This window comes from Eremomyces bilateralis (assembly GCF_010015585.1).
Source record: "Eremomyces bilateralis CBS 781.70 unplaced genomic scaffold P152scaffold_16, whole genome shotgun sequence".
NCBI lineage: Eukaryota > Fungi > Ascomycota > Dothideomycetes > Eremomycetales > Eremomycetaceae > Eremomyces > Eremomyces bilateralis.
The window spans coordinates 26574-41815 of record NW_022985082.1 but is presented as its reverse complement, the minus strand read 5'-3'; the positions used below and the strand labels follow the sequence as shown (position 1 = coordinate 41815).

Here is a 15242-nt window from a genome sequence, read left to right as displayed (position 1 = left end):
GACCCATCAAGGGTTGGTCCAACAGGGGAAGGATTGGCGGCACTTCCGTGGAGGCGGCGTGGAGCTGAGCCGGGTCCAGAGTCCAGATGCCCGGTTGCTCCCCAACGAGGAAAAACGTTTGGAGAATTTCTCTTTGCTCACCGCTTGGGATTATGATCGGGCTGAATCAATGTGAGCTGTTGTTGGTGATTGCTGCACGTTTACCATGCCCATGTGTGGCTTCATTGGCAATGTATTGGATATCTAGAACCTTTGGAGGTTGGATTTTTTCAATGGATTGGGATTCTAGAATTCGTGATTCAGGACCAGATACAATCCAGATTTATCCAGATGTGGAATACCTATAGGCTACAGTACAGTATCCGTACTGTCTACTAATATCCGGAGACGACTCCGTATTCTATCCCGTATCCGACCCACCTCACCAGTCGACCCAGCCAAAGAGGATTCTTACTTATTTAGCCGCTTCAATAATCTATTGACTATCACCCATGGGAGTATGGAATTCTGATGGTTCAGTTCATGGTCCCAGTCACTCCCAGGTCCTTTAATTAATGTGGACCGAAAAACATGATGTGAAAAGTCATATTTAGAAACCGTTCAATTGCTACCCTATCGCCTACAACCAGTTACCACGGTACCATCCGCAGAGCCCAGCTAGTGTGTGAATGTCTGATGTACACAGTCAGCAGAAAATTCAACACGAAGCGCTGAGCCTGAACCAGACAACCAGCTTGCCCAGTGGCCAGTCGCCTGGAATATCCCATAAGCATGTCAGGATGTTCACCCGAGAGGCTGATGAGAGATGAGTGATGGGGGCTTGTCAGGATTCGGAGGAGCTTTAAGAAATCCCATGCTTGAGACTGTGGTTGGTACACGTGGGGAGAAGCAGCTGAATGGGAGGATTGGGAAGGATTGTGCACCTCAACCTTGAATCCCTTAATTATGATTGATCAACCTAGGTAAGTTATGAGTTATATGTCTTTCGGACGGATTTACGAATAATATGCGCCGTCAAAAGTAATCGCCATGGGGAGACTGAAGACTGAAATGGATCAATACAAGAAACAGAGAATCGAAGAGAGGCAGTGGAGGAAAGTATTAAGCCTGTTTTCATACGCATGACGTCTTCGTAAAGCATTCTATATCTATTTTGTCTACCATATGTCCGCTATAATACCATCATCCACAAATACATCTCGACCGCACCACTCACACTTTCTGCTTCTTCCCCGATTGTCCATCCTCTACGCTCCCCAGCCCCTCCGGCCGTATCCATGGCCGATACAACTCCACCATAGGTGCGTCTGCCAGCGGCACCGCCAACGGCTTCTCGATGCGGAGCCGTAGGTTCGGCGCCATATCCGGGGCGAAGCTGTCCCCGAGCCGCTGCTTGACGAGCGCCAGGAGCTCGTTCCCCATGCCTTCGAGAGTCTTGAAGATGGTGGTCTCGACGAACTGCGGGGTGGGTGAGTACTGAGTATGGGATATGGGAAGGGGTTATGGAGAGAGCGTACCTTGACGACAACGGTTTCCAGTTCCTGGATGTGGTTCAGCAGTGCGCGGGATGGTCCGTGGGGCTTGCCGCCGTCCACGGTGTCGATCCAGAGGGTGATGATGAGGCGCTGTTTGGCTTGATGCTCGAAGGCGTGGAACCCGATCGAGGCGTTGAGCCGGAGGCCCTGGAAGCAGAGCACCATCGAGCTGTTTAACTTGGGGTTGGCATCGCCCAGATTCGGCTCTCGCCACAGCTCCAGGCTGAGGCAGTCTCCCGTATGCGTCGCCTTGGGCAAGTCTGCTTTGATATGCATCGCGCAGATCTTCCAGTCATTGTCGACAGCCCTCTGGGAGATCTCGCGCCATAGGATCTCGACGAAATGGTGCAACGCATGCTGCTCAGCGAGCTCTCTTGAGGCCGTGAGCGTCTCGAATGCCGTCGAAATCGTCCGCGCCAGTTGGGAGTAGTTGACCTCTAGTTTCCCTGCTTCGTCGTCCCGTTTGGAGACAGTCATTGGGCATCCTTGTTTCCGCCATACTCGAACCGAGACGTTGACGATCTGGTCGGAATGGTTGTCCCGCCGCCAGGGGTCGACGCCTAAATACAGCGTGCGTACGTAGTTCTTAATGGCGATCGAGTCGCAGAATCGAAGCGGTCCTATAGGGATGTCGCATTCTGCGATGGGGGTGAGGTCAGGATTTGTCTCGGTGCCACTGGACCGGCGCAAATCCCGATTATATTTCCCGGAGAGGATGCCCTCTACTGTATGATTTCCCGAATCTCTATTCTCTTCGATGAGAGGTGGTCTACCGCCGCCCTCCATCTTACCACCTTGAAAGAATGATTTTACGTGCGGTATTTAGACCATAAACAACATATCCAAGCTCTTTCTATAGTCGGGACGGAGGAGCAGCAGGCCAATGGAAATATCGAAATATCGAAATATCGAAATATCGTTCGCTGAATAGCCGTTGATGTCACTACCGCTTCGGGTTTAGCGGCCAGATCTCCGTCAGGGTCTCATGGAATTCTCTGGAAAGTCTGGAGCTGCTTCGACCCTTCGACCTGCTTCTACTTCAACTTCTCCCTCACTTCTCCTTGTTTCACCACAACCCAAATCTAATCTGTAAATACGAAGCTCGAGAATAATACCGACCCGCTCTACAATAATGGCCGATGCTCTCAAAGCCGAAGGCAACAAGCTCTTCGCCGAAAAGAAGTTCGACGAGGCGATGTGAGCACCCCACAACATCATGAGAGATGTTCATTACATACTGACGGGTTTGAACAGTGAAAAGTTCTCCGAAGCGATCAAGCTCGATCCATCAAATCATGTCCTTTATTCCAACCGCTCCGGAGCCTATGCATCGCTGAAGAACTTCGACAGGGCGTATGAGGATGCAGAGAAGACGACGGAGGTCAAGCCGGACTGGGCGAAGGGTTGGGGCCGGAAAGGTGCCGCGCTGCATGGCAAAGGCGATCTAAGTAAGCTGGAACTGCTTTGAATATACAGTATGAAGTGCTAATTCGCTTAGTTGGTGCTCACGACGCCTACGATGAGGCGCTGAAATTGGACCCAAACAATGCCCAAGCCAAGAACGGACTGGACTCAGTGAAGCGAGCCCTCGAAAACGAGGCAAAAGCAGACGGAGCCGAAAGCGATCCGATGGGAGGACTAGGAAACATGTTCAACGACCCGCAACTCATGCAGAAGCTCGCCGCGAACCCGAAGACGAGCGGACTCCTGGCTGATCCCGAGTTCATGGCGAAGCTGCAACGGGTGAAAAATAACCCCCAGGCAATCGGCATGGAGATGCGGGATCCCAGGTTCTTGTCAGTCATGAGCGTGCTGTTGGGGATTGACATGTCATTCGGAAACCCCGAGGATGCTGCACAACAAGCTGGGCAGGCCAGGGAAGCAGAAGAAGATGTGTCGATGCCCGACGCGCGTCCGGAACCCTCAAAACCACAAAAGCAGCCGGAACCTGAACCGGAACCGGAAGATGAGGACGCCATCGCGAAACGCCAAGCCAAAGAAAAAGCCGACCAGGAAAAGAAACTCGGCACCGACGCCTACAAGAAACGCCAATTCGACACCGCCATCGAGCACTACACCAAAGCCTGGGACCTCCACCAGGACATCTCCTATCTCACCAACCTCGGCGCCGCCAAGTTCGAGAAAGGCGACTACGAAGGCTGCATCGCCGCCTGCAACCAAGCCATCGCCTACGGCCGCGAGATCCTCGCCGACTTCAAGCTCATCGCCCGCGCCTTCGGCCGTATCGGCACCGCCTACGAGAGACTCCACGACTTCCCCAACGCCATCAAGAACTACCAGAGCTCCCTCACCGAACACCGCACCCCTGAGGTCCTCGCCAAGCTACGCGCCGCCGAGAAGTCGAAGATCACCGCTGAGCGGAACGCGTACATCGACCCTGCGCTGGCCGAGGAGGCGCGCCTGCTGGGCAAGGAGAAATTCGAGAAGGCCGACTGGCCCGCCGCCGTGGAGGCGTACAGCGAGATGATCAAGCGCGCGCCCGAGGATGCGCGGGGGTACTCCAATCGGGCGGCGTGCTTCGTCAAGCTGTTGTCGTTCCCATCGGCCGTGCAGGATTGCGATGAGGCGATCAAGCGGGATCCGAAGTTCATTCGCGCGTACATCCGCAAGGCGCAGGCGCTGTTCGCTATGCGGGAGTATAACAAGTGTTTGGATGTGTGCTCGGAGGCAGAGGACCAGGATACCGAAGGGAAGAACAGGCGGGAGATCGAGCAGCAGAAAGAGAAGGCCATCGCGGCGCAGTTTTCGGCGAGGGAGGGCGAGACGGAGGAGCAGACCATGGAGAGGATCCAGAGGGATCCAGAGGTGAGTCCCGAACGTTCCCTTACATAACAACCAGATTGACTAACGAACTGTACTACAGATTCTTCAAATCTTGCAGGATCCGGTCATGCAATCTATTCTCCAACAGGCGAAGGGTGACCCGCAAGCCCTGTCGGAGCATATGAGGAACCCGCAAGTGAAAACGTCGATTCAAAAGCTGATGGCCGCCGGAGTGATCCGAATGGGTCGTTAAGACGTTATTTGTTGGATGATGATGTTTCTTGGGCGCCCAGTTCGAGTGGGATGGTCCAGTAGCGAGTTGACTACAGAAAAAATGGATCGGACTGTCGAAACGTTTCATTTCGTGGTAGGACGAGCTCCGATAGCGAATGTTAATTAACTGCTTTGGTATTTGAACTTGCCGAAAGGACTATGTAGCGCCCATTTGCTTCTCAACTATGCGCCTACGATGTGGTATATTGCTTCCCTATTCCCAAGCATCCGCTAAAACGAACCCTGAATTCGCCTCAACCGGACCGTAGACATGTATCAGGGCCATGGATTCCTCCACTGGGATGTTCGCTGGAACGCATGTTCATTCCCGACCACTCCATGACCCCTCGCATGTATTTCCAAGCGCAACAGCCGCAACAATAAGAAACATCACCCACCCAATCTTACACGACAGTAGCGCTCGCACAGTTTCCTCCAGCTGTAGAATAACCCGGCCCAACCCCCCGTGCTCAACAATCTGCTTCCCGACCCCCTCCCGAATCCCACCGCCGCAACCAGAACCCACGAGAACCGGAAAAAAGAAACCGAGAGGAAACATGACAATCGCGAGAAAATATGCTGTAATCTATCAAAATTCAGTGCAAGCCGCCCAGTGAATAACACAAACATGACGCTCGAGAACTCAACGGTAGCCGCCCACCAACGAGAGTCAGGAAATGGCAACCAACACCGTGTACGGATGGCGCTAGTGGTATCAATGGAGTAGGAAACGCAAATAGCTGGAGCTGAAAGGAAACGAACCGATAGATATCCCCGGCATACTTCGATTATCGTATGGGTCCGTAAAACAAGGAGATAGTAAACAAGCAAAAGACTGTAGAGATTCTGTAGGGTCGGATGATGATGTCAGTTACATCTCGTGTGGATGGGAGTAAGAGAAGAGAATCGCCGAGAGCGTGGATGTTCTGATATGGGTCTTGCAACCTCGAACATATATAAGTACAGGTAAGCCGTAGCAGGCCAATACAAGTACAAAAGAGAGTCTAGCAACTCTGTCAAACCATGCTGATTCCCGGGTATCTCTATGCAACATGCGGAGTGGGAGGTTCCAGTCTAGCGCGAATAAACAATATGAGGCCGTTAATTCGGCTAAAGGGAAAGCCGTGAGGTTCGAGTGCCAAGATGAGATCAAGGCGGAGGATATTTCTTCGATAGCGGTCAGACTGCTTGGTAGAAGCGAGAGTTTGAGATCAGAGAGGGGACACTCTCCGTCAGTTTCCGAACTTAGGCAAAAACGGTGGTCCATAATCACCAACACCTTCAACTTACGACCCACGGCCGAAGGACGTATTCGCCGAGTGCGGCAAGCTCGCCGCCCTCGGGTTCGGGTTGGTGAAATGATCTACCGGGGTATCCGGGTAATCCGGCGTCGGTTCGGAACCCGAGATGATGGCGCGGGCCTTCTTTAAGATCATTGCGTTGATTCGCATGATGTTGGAGAGGTTGGAGAGATGGTCCAAAATGTCGATGGTGCGGTCCATGAGTCGGATTAGTTCGTGAGTGGGGATGCACTTGCGGAGGAACGATTGGTGGGCGGCGTAGAGGACGAGCACGTTGCCGAATTGCCTGGTCGAGAATTAGCCCGGTGTGGTGGTTATGCGTGAGGGAGAAGAGAAAGATGGAGATGCAGAAGCTCCAGGTGAAATGGAAAGGATACATACGCAGTGATGGTTCCGTGTACGTTGGTGATCAACCACCGGCCTTTCAACCCATCAAACACCGTCGTACTCTTCTGCGCAAACCATAAACAGCATTTGGCCGCCATCACCACTTCCTCCGGCTTCGGAATGAGCGTCTGCTCTTTCGTGATCTCCGAGCCAAACGGCGGGAGATCGGGGAGCATCTCGCATTGAGACGACAACACCCCGGGTTCCAGTTGGTCGATCTGCTCTTTCGAGAAGCTATGGATCGCTTGATGGAGATATGGCCGAGATATAACGTAGCCGCTGCCGTAGAACTTGCCGCGAATCCGGGCGTCGTTGAGCACAGTCGATAGGTGGTGGACGTCGGACCAAGCCATGAATGGTGCGAGGCGCTGGAGAGAATCCCGCCATAGGATCACGCCGTTGTAGATGACTTTTTGGAGTTTCACCGAGTTATAGATCATCGATTTCCGATCTGCACGATCAATGCCTTGGATTAAATATTTGAACCAAAAACAGGACAAGGGTGGGTCTTACCGATGGTGTAGAGGTTCGAATGGACCCGATTCAGCTGCACTCGGAGGTAGTTCTGCATGCTGTAGTACCTAATCATTCGATTCTCTGGGCTGGAGTTATCGTCGTACACCGGAATCTCCTCTCTCAAATGCGCCGGTGGCGTCACTTTGTGTGGAAAGCCGATATCGCTGCTATATTTGGTGATACCGCTGGCCTCGAACTCATCAAACTCGGCTCGAATGTCGCTACAAGCAGCGTTAGTCGGCGCGAAAATCGTGACCGCGCAATCTGTATCGTACCCCTCTAGCTGGAGACATGTCCAGTACACGAATTTGATGTTCTCGAGATCTCGAGCCTTCCATGGAGTGGTAGGCTTCGGTGGTTTGTACGCCTCGGTAGCTTCGTTTCGAAGGCAGTCGATATCCCTTCCCGAGTTAGCAGGGTCAAGGGCACTTAGGAAGTTGCTGGATCCTTACAATCGAACGATGTTCAGACACAGCCGAGACGCCATCAGAATCATGTTATGGCTCTGAAGCGGTCGGCACAGCTGTCCCATGTACAGGCCACCGAGCAGATACGCATGGACATCTCGAATGGTCGCCAGTCCGATCGCCGAAATGTGGTCCCCAAGAATCCCGCTCGCGTGGGAAAAATACGCCAGTCCTGGGATGATGTCCACGTTTCTCCTCGGCGTCTCCGAATACGGAACATGACCTGCATCCCGCCGATCGGGCGGCAAGCCGCCACTCGAGGGTCGTCGGCTTCCTGGTGTGTGGTGGTCCATCATCGGCGAGGGATACCCACTCCCCGACGACGGAGGCGACGGACGGACGAATCCGGGCGGTGACTCGACGCTGGTGTGGTTCCAAGGTGATTGCGGATGAGGGTGCTCGTCGGGTCCAAGCGGGATAGGAGGAAGCCATTCCGTATACTCAAGCATCTTCCCGAGGGCCATGACGAGCAATACGACGGCGTTCTTGATCGTACGGTCGGGCGTTTGCCGGCTGGTATACCCACCTGACGAGTGCTTCCGCTTCATTCCCGCAGCCTCGAATGTCCCTCCTGATAGGCCCGCATGGACGAACCTGGGGGAATTTTGAGGGCTGTAGTGTGCGATGAAGGATTCCACAATTATGTTGAGCTCGTCGGCCGGGAGGAAAGGATGGAGGGTATGCATCGTGTTGAGATATGATAGTTTTAGCCGTCGAACGACCGCCGCATCCAGATTCAGCGATCCATCCGGATTGAGCCCGCCGATATGCTCACTTTGCATCGAGCTTCCGGATCGGAAATCGAGATTCGGCTTCATCTGGAATAACCCGCCCCACAGCCCGTCTCGATCGGGCCCGGACGGCGCCGGACTGACATCTTCCATCGGATGCGTACTAGAGGGCGACTGAATGACATTCAGGTCCGTCTCGCGACCCTGACCGATACCATACAACCGGATCGCTCCCTGTCGAACCTCAGAGTCCGATGCATAATTCTTACTGTCTATACCGCACGCGCGGAACAGGTCTCGAATAGCTTTCCACTCCTTCACCAGATGATGGACGCCCGTCCTGTGTTCGTCTGAACCCTCCGCCGGGGTTTCTTCAACGGCACGCTTTTCTGCCAATGGATCCGTATCAGGATCCACTGATTGCTTGGCCACGCCGGGAGTGCCGTGTAATTCAGCCGGTCGAGCAAACTCGGGACGAGCCTGCGATGGGTCCGCCATTCCCTCCGCAATCGAATGCCGATGGAGAGCGGGTGGGCGTTTCCCAAGGAGGGGTTTTGGCTCATCCACGTCTTCCATAGTATCAGAATCCGGATCTGGGTCAGCCTTGCGAGGGGATTGCATCTCCAGATCCATCGGCGGTAGATTGAGCTTCTCATCAATGCGCTCAAATCTTCGATTGAAATGCTGCAGCGTTTGCTGCATCATATCGAAACCGTCTTTTAGATAGCCCTGCAGGTCATTCAGCTGCTTATCCGCTCTGCATCGCATTAGCATTCCCGCCGTGATACTTCACAGAACCCGGCACTTACTTTGGCGCCGCAACGTCGGTGTAATGACACGTCAAGTCGTTTTGCTTGCAGTACGAACAAAACGGCTTCACTTCATCGCACCGCTGTTTCTTTGCCCGACAGTTGGTGCAAGCCACTTGCGCTCGAGTCTGGCGTTTCTTGGACGCCGACGCCGACTCTCCTGCCGTAGGGGCTGCATATTGCGCGAACATCACCGGTCCTTGCGTTTGCGGGAAATGAGGGGGATGGGGATGGAATCCTTCCGCATGGTGGGCCACATGGAAGCCATTGGGTCCAACTCCGTTCGGCATTTGCTCAGGAGGGTAGGCGGGGGGGGGTTGGAACGGAACATGGGGACCTGGTTGCTCCATTGGTGGCATATTTGGCGGTCCCGGCGCTGGAATCGGCGGTCCTGGAGTCGGAAAGCCTTGCCCAAGGTTTGGAGGGGGTAGCTCGCGAGGCGGACCTTGACCCGACGGCGGCCGCTGCATCTCCGGTGGGCCTTGGGCGGTGTTTGGAGGAACTCGGGTCTCGATCGGAAAGTTCCTCCCCGGATTGTTCACTGGCGCGCCATGGAGCCTAACATCGGGACCGGAGGCAGTCACAGTTGGTTCACTGGCGATCGGAGGTTCGCGGCTGGGTTCACGCGGAGCGGGCACATGAGGAGGGGGCGGCGGACGTGAGGCAAACGATGGTGGCGGATGACCGTATGGATATCCGCCAGGTGGTGGAGGAGGTCCTGGAGTGGAAGATGAATGCGGTTGAGGGCCACCGATATTGGGTGGTTGATGTTGCGCAGGAGGATAGTAGTTCTCGTAACGCGGGCGCTTGATGTCCCGCGGATCAACGTCCACCATCCTTATAAAAAGATATGAACCATGCCATGCGCCCTGCCGAATCGGATCCGCACAGCCGACGTCAAAGGTTGGGAAAAACTGGGGTGGCTGTGGCCAGACGCTCTAACCAGCTGAGGACTGAGGGCTGAGAGGTTGGTGAATCATGCACGTGTCGCAGTGTGGGACAATTCACACAGGATAACGCAAGAGGCAGATGATGCTGAGAATCGCAGACCGGTTCGACGGGTGGAGTGGTTGCACAAGCGATACCGACGTAAGACACGCTTCAGGATTTTCCAGGTTGGATCAATCTTGATATGGCGGGGAAAAAGCTCGGTGATCCAATGTGCAAGGAAACCGGACCCGGTACGAAGGAATCGAAAATGGGGTGATGTTGGATTCTTGATTCTTAAAGAGACGGAGGTTTCTCTTTTCCAGCAAGGTCTCCAAGCGGTCGAGTTGCAACCTGCAAGCCTGCAACCACGGCGATCCTTAACGGTTAATGCAAGGCTTCGATGAAAGTGGCAATTCCTGGGGAGGGCTTGAACGCTGTGAGCGGTTCGATGGAAACGAGTGGGGATCGCTCAAGTGCTTTGACTTCCTTTTCCTCCTCCTGACGGTCGATTCCGGCAAAGTTGGAGGGAGAATCTTCGACGTTCAAACTCCAGGCCTGAAGTCAGAACCTTGAACAGGCGGGCGAGGGTATCCTGGACTAGTTGATCTGAGTCAAGTAGGGTTCCTCGAGGTCAGGTCGCTCTTGTCCCCAAGGGTTCGACCAAATGGAGGTGGAGAAGAAGTATATTCTGTGCTGGCCAACCGGACAAAGCCGTCCACGGTAAAGGACGGGTCAGACTAAAACAACGTGGCAAAGATCCCTCGGCCAGCGTTCTCTTACCATGGACATGGATACAGAGAATGACGCTTCTTTCGATGATGGTGAAGCTGAGACATTCGCGATTGGGTGCCCTGATATCCTAGCGATTTGAACGTTGTTCCAAAGTCCAGGTAGTGACGCCGTGAGGTCCAAAACCCAGATGAATGGTATCGATGGCGCACGCCGGCTTGTTAATCCAGAAGATCTCTCCCCAGTCCTGAAACCCAGATGAATATGAGATAGTAAATCGTCCCAGAGACGCGTTCCCCAACTTCGTGTGAAACTGTGAACCAGTAGGTACTCGACGTTGAACGAGCCGCACAACAGATGAGTCGGCAAGTATTTTCAAGATGCGGGTCAAAAACACCGAATACGTGCGTTGATCGCAAGCTAATGATATTCGGGCCAAGATTAGCGGTGACTCGGGCAATAATTTAGGCCAAGCCACAGGAAATCGGGTGTTTTTGAGTGAGAGGAACCGTCAAGTCAAGGTCAGGGAAGCGGATGGCCCAGACCAGACGAGGCGAATAGCGATCGTAGGAGCAGGTTTGTAAGGAGAATGAACGAGCGAGAGAGATACCCAGTAAGAGTTAAGACAGAGGGAAGCAGGGAGGAATGCGCCTAGATTGGACCATCTGATAGGATGAAAAATGGTCGATGATGATAGAGAGCGTGCAAATCAGTGGATGCGCGATTCAGATGCGCGATTCAGAAAGCCTGGCAGTGTCAGGTATAATACCGCTAGAGTCAATTAACTCCAAATGGCTCGACGGTCCAGCAGTGCAGTTTTGGCCAGTGGTGGAGAATGCAAGTGAAAGAAGCGCGACGGCCAGTGGCAGGGAGCGCAGGGTCCGAGGTCAAGGGTAGTGGGAGGAAGTATCCGACGTAGGCGGTGTGTTCTTGAGATGCAAGTATTATGCAACGTCTCCAATGGAATTTAGACGAAGCATATGGCCACGGATTGATCTAGAAGTTGAAGCAGAATGACCATGTCGTGGGGAGTTCTACAAAGGAAGACGAGGTGGAGAGCGAGAAAGGTCTGGAAGCCTGGGACAAAGTCTGGACAAACACGAGGGACCGTTGGTGGTTGGACATACAAGTTACGCTGTGCAGTACATGGAGCACAGATCGCAATGCTTTTTCCCTCCAGCGCAGACCACCACCACTCCACACGAGTTTGTCTTGGTCGTTACTCGTTAATTGTTACCTAGTGGGATGGCGCTGGAAATCGGGGGATAATACTGGATGCTCAGTGGATGTGCTATTCCTACGGATGGTGAAAGGTGATTCGGCAACCCTAGGTAGCATAACCTCGAGGGAGTAGGGGTGCGTGGTGGTCAGTGGTCGGTGGTCGGTGGAGAATTGAAGATCTGATCACACTGGCAGTAAACAATGGAAGTCAGATGTGAGATGTGACAGATAGTATTATTGCTGTCGTCCAAGACCTGCCCCATCTGTCAAGCATTTCCTGTTCCATCATACCCCATGGGTTGGGAACGCCATTCGGTTTCGTGCTCTGATTAGGAGTAATATTGTTGGGATCTCCTCCATGGCTTCCAACGAGCGACGCGCAGTGCCCTCGTAATAATCGTATCCTCCCCCCAGTTCGCAAGAAGGAATTTGACCAGTCATGATGCATACGTAGTATGGCGCTTGCCAGCTTCAGCCACTGCCTGGGCGTATTACATAGTAAGTCCCCGCCCGATATGGTACCTAAGTCTGATACAGGGTTTCCCCATTCCTACTGCTTACCGGTCTGAATCAACTGTCAGCCCTGAAGTCGCAAAACCTCCGAACCACACCTTACACAAAAAGCAATGGATAAGGTTCCTATCTCGTGGCCAATGGCACAACGAACTACAACATGAGCGTTGTGTGTGGGTGGAGGATGTGTGCGTTGGTATGTGTGACACCAAGATGTCGCTCGCCGCTATTCCGCTAAGGCATGCCTCTTGCCAGGAGAATTCCGCTCGACAACCAGTCAGACACCAAAATAGAAAAATTCCGGACTTGGGGTCTGTGATGGGCCCTAATTTCGATCAAACTGCATGTGCCGATGTGTCCAAGCCCTTGCAAGTTGCAAGCCCTCTTCAATTCTCATCCCGCGCCCCTCGCTCCCTAAGGGCCAAGGCCCAGAGCCCCAGGCAGCTCCTTCGTGTCTGTAGTCTCCATTCGGTACCAACCACCTTTGGGGTTTCGACTCCATTGTTGAGAGACAAGGAAGGCTTGTGATCGACGTCATGCGTGGGAGAACATCACTTCGCAATTTAATAATGAAGCTCACCTTGGATCTGCCTCGCTAGGAGAATGCCGACAGTTGTCCCTCAGCAGTCAACCTTCAGGAGTCAGGGCACGAACGGCTTGTTGTGGACTATTGGTGGGCGGAAGCTTCCAGGGGTGAGCCCATCATAGCCTTAGCCGACCTTCAGGCCTCATGCCTGAGTACCACATGACCAGACCCGATCCGTCTGTCGTGCACTGATTGTATTATGAGCATTTGGTGTCACCATAAGGTATTCCGATAGAACTTAAAAGAATGTATCGGTATGTATGTCTGCTACGCGGGATTGTTGCATGAAGAGCAAACTTGAATGAGATAATGCCTGAGTCTCCCTTCCCAGGAACCCTCCTTCCCAGGAACCATTCACCACTAAGATCACTACACCAATGTTTGGAAATCCTTCCGAGACAGAGTATTGGTTCATGTATAATTACATGGGAATCGTCCTCTGGAAACGACGTCTAGAAAGTCCAGGGACCGGCACCCCCCCAGGACCCAGCCTCCCCATAACGTGGTCCATACATCATATGCTTTTCACTAAAACTACTACAGGTCAATATTTGAACCAAACATCGAACTTGTGGAATCGACTATCCGTTCAGCACAGACTGAAACTGCTTCCCGCCAACCCGTCCCGTGGAATCCTCGATTTGGCGGAGGATATTTGCTGCTCCGTTAAAGCATTGGTGAAGAAAGAGAGGGGGCTTGCAGATATGTATGTATGACAAACAGTGCCGTCGAGGGGGAACGGTGTTCGAACAACAGGCACGCAACCCCATGCTGGACCCCGGAGGTTGATGTATGCTGGTTGCTGCACGCGAACCGATGGCACTTTTACATTTCACCTCGCTTAATGACAACTGAAGGAGGTCGTCCTAGCATCTTCGACTAAGAATGAAATACATCCCCCCTCCAGCCCCCGAACATCGCTTGGAATTTGTACAGAGGAGTACTAGGGCTCGGTGGCATCTTGTTCAAGAATGTCTTTATACAAAGCCATGTAATGCAGCCCTTGATCTATCAGTAATAGAAGATGTATTGAAATTCTAGAAAGCCTGAACTGGCCATGTTGTTTTGTGCATTAGGGGTTATGCGATGTTTCGGTGCCATTGGCAGCTGGGGATATTGTATCCCCCCTAATATGGTGTCAAGGCAAGCAATTGAACTACATCTCAAAAGAACGATAGTTACCACAAAGATATGAATCCATCTAGGTTACCTCCAGCTCACTTAATAATAGTACCAACTATTGTTCGATGTCGGGCAGGGGAATTTACCAGTTCCTGATAGCTCGTCCCTCGGTCGACATACCACAACACGTGATGTCATCAACATCCTCCTTCCCCTGATCTGATCAGGTCGATATTGGTGAATTAAACACACATGCACGCGATCTTTGGTGTCATAACGCTGGAGATCGGTCGTAGAAATGCATAACTTCAAGAGTCTTTCTCTGATAGCATGCTCTAGACCGTTATGATCAATGTTTGCACGCGTCTTCGGCGCGCCATCGTCCGCAATGACCTCCGTCTTGTACAGCGGATAGTTCGCAGCAACCCCAATGTGTTGCAGAATCCCGACTATGGTGACAAGAGTAACACCTCATTGCATCTGGCATGTAAACAAGGCTTCATTGAGATAGCTGTAAGTACCTAAAGCAACTCCCTTGTACTAGAAATGACGTCTCATCAGTACATAGGAATTCCTCGTTGAAGCCGGCCATGACGACGAAACGATATCCTATAATGGCGACGGAAACACCCCTTTGATGACGGCAGCTGAGGCCGGCCATGTCGACATTGCGCAAATGCTCATCGAAACCTTCCCAAGATGCGTACCGTGGGCGAATAGTAAACAACAGGATGCAGTACGTATATCCATATATCCTCGTATAGCGGTCTATGTTTTCTCATATATGATTCAGCTCATGCTCGCCTGCAAAAGCGGCGCTCTTCCCCTGCTCCCGATCCTCCTTGCCGCCGACCATCCAGCCGACCTTGCCCAGGCCGACGCAGACGGAAACACCGCACTCCACCACGCCTCCGCCGCCGGCGAGCTGAAGGCGATCCGATTACTCCTCCAACACGGCGCCTCCCCGCTCGCGCAGAACCGGAATCGATGGACCCCGATCCAGTACTCCGCCACCGCGGCAGCGGAGCTGTATTTCAAGAACCTCGTCGCGGAGTTCGAGAAGAGGAGGGTGGAAGGGATGAAGGAAGCGAGGGAGTGGGAGCGGGAGCGGGATAGGCAGAGGATGGGGGGCGTGAGGTTGGTGACCAGCGAAGAAGCGGGTGTGGTGCCGAGTACTGGGCATTGGGATTGGAGTCCGGTGGAGGCGCGAAGGGCAATGACTCCGACCACAGGGAGAAGTGAGCCATTCGTGTTTCCTTCGCCGCCTCCGGCGGGACCGAGAGCGCGAGCAAGAAGTGGTGATTGAATACGTGTTTAACGCCGTCATGAAGACATGAT

The 15242-nt window shown here is 53.1% G+C and overlaps 3 protein-coding genes across 3 annotated transcripts; 1 reads left to right on the top strand and 2 right to left on the bottom strand.

The window, feature by feature from the left end:
- Window positions 1-875: 875 nt before the first annotated feature.
- P152DRAFT_460036 (uncharacterized protein) lies at window positions 876-2434 on the bottom strand. The gene is made up of 2 exons (XM_033679811.1): window positions 1518-2434; window positions 876-1458 (listed from the first exon to the last, which is right to left on the bottom strand). Exons 1-2 carry the CDS (start codon window positions 2319-2321, stop codon window positions 1213-1215), a joined length of 1050 nt encoding a protein of 349 aa, XP_033532367.1. The 5' UTR covers window positions 2322-2434; the 3' UTR covers window positions 876-1212.
- Window positions 2435-5878: 3444 nt separating this feature from the next.
- P152DRAFT_450732 (uncharacterized protein) lies at window positions 5879-9639 on the bottom strand (the record flags this gene model as incomplete). Its single annotated transcript, XM_033678186.1, has 5 exons — window positions 5879-6179; window positions 6275-6731; window positions 6794-7197; window positions 7249-8751; window positions 8804-9639. The coding sequence occupies 5 exons, from the start codon at window positions 9637-9639 to the stop codon at window positions 5879-5881; spliced, it is 3501 nt and encodes a 1166-aa protein (XP_033532366.1).
- A 4610-nt stretch (window positions 9640-14249) lies between these two features.
- On the top strand, window positions 14250-15210 carry P152DRAFT_450731 (ankyrin; the record flags this gene model as incomplete). Its single annotated transcript, XM_033678185.1, has 3 exons — window positions 14250-14417; window positions 14473-14640; window positions 14698-15210. 3 exons carry the CDS (start codon window positions 14250-14252, stop codon window positions 15208-15210), a joined length of 849 nt encoding a protein of 282 aa, XP_033532365.1.
- Window positions 15211-15242: the final 32 nt, after the last annotated feature.

What these genes read in the sequence shown, in the direction of transcription:
- P152DRAFT_460036 (XM_033679811.1), bottom strand. Translation starts at nt 2,321, where the DNA reads ATGGAGGGCGGCGGTAGACCACCTCTCATCGAAGAGAATAGAGATTCG. An exon ending in TGGAAACCGTTGTCGTCAAG is followed by an intron (nt 1,459 to 1,517) that starts GTACGCTCTCTC and finishes CCCACCCCGCAG; the next exon opens with TTCGTCGAGACCACCATCTT.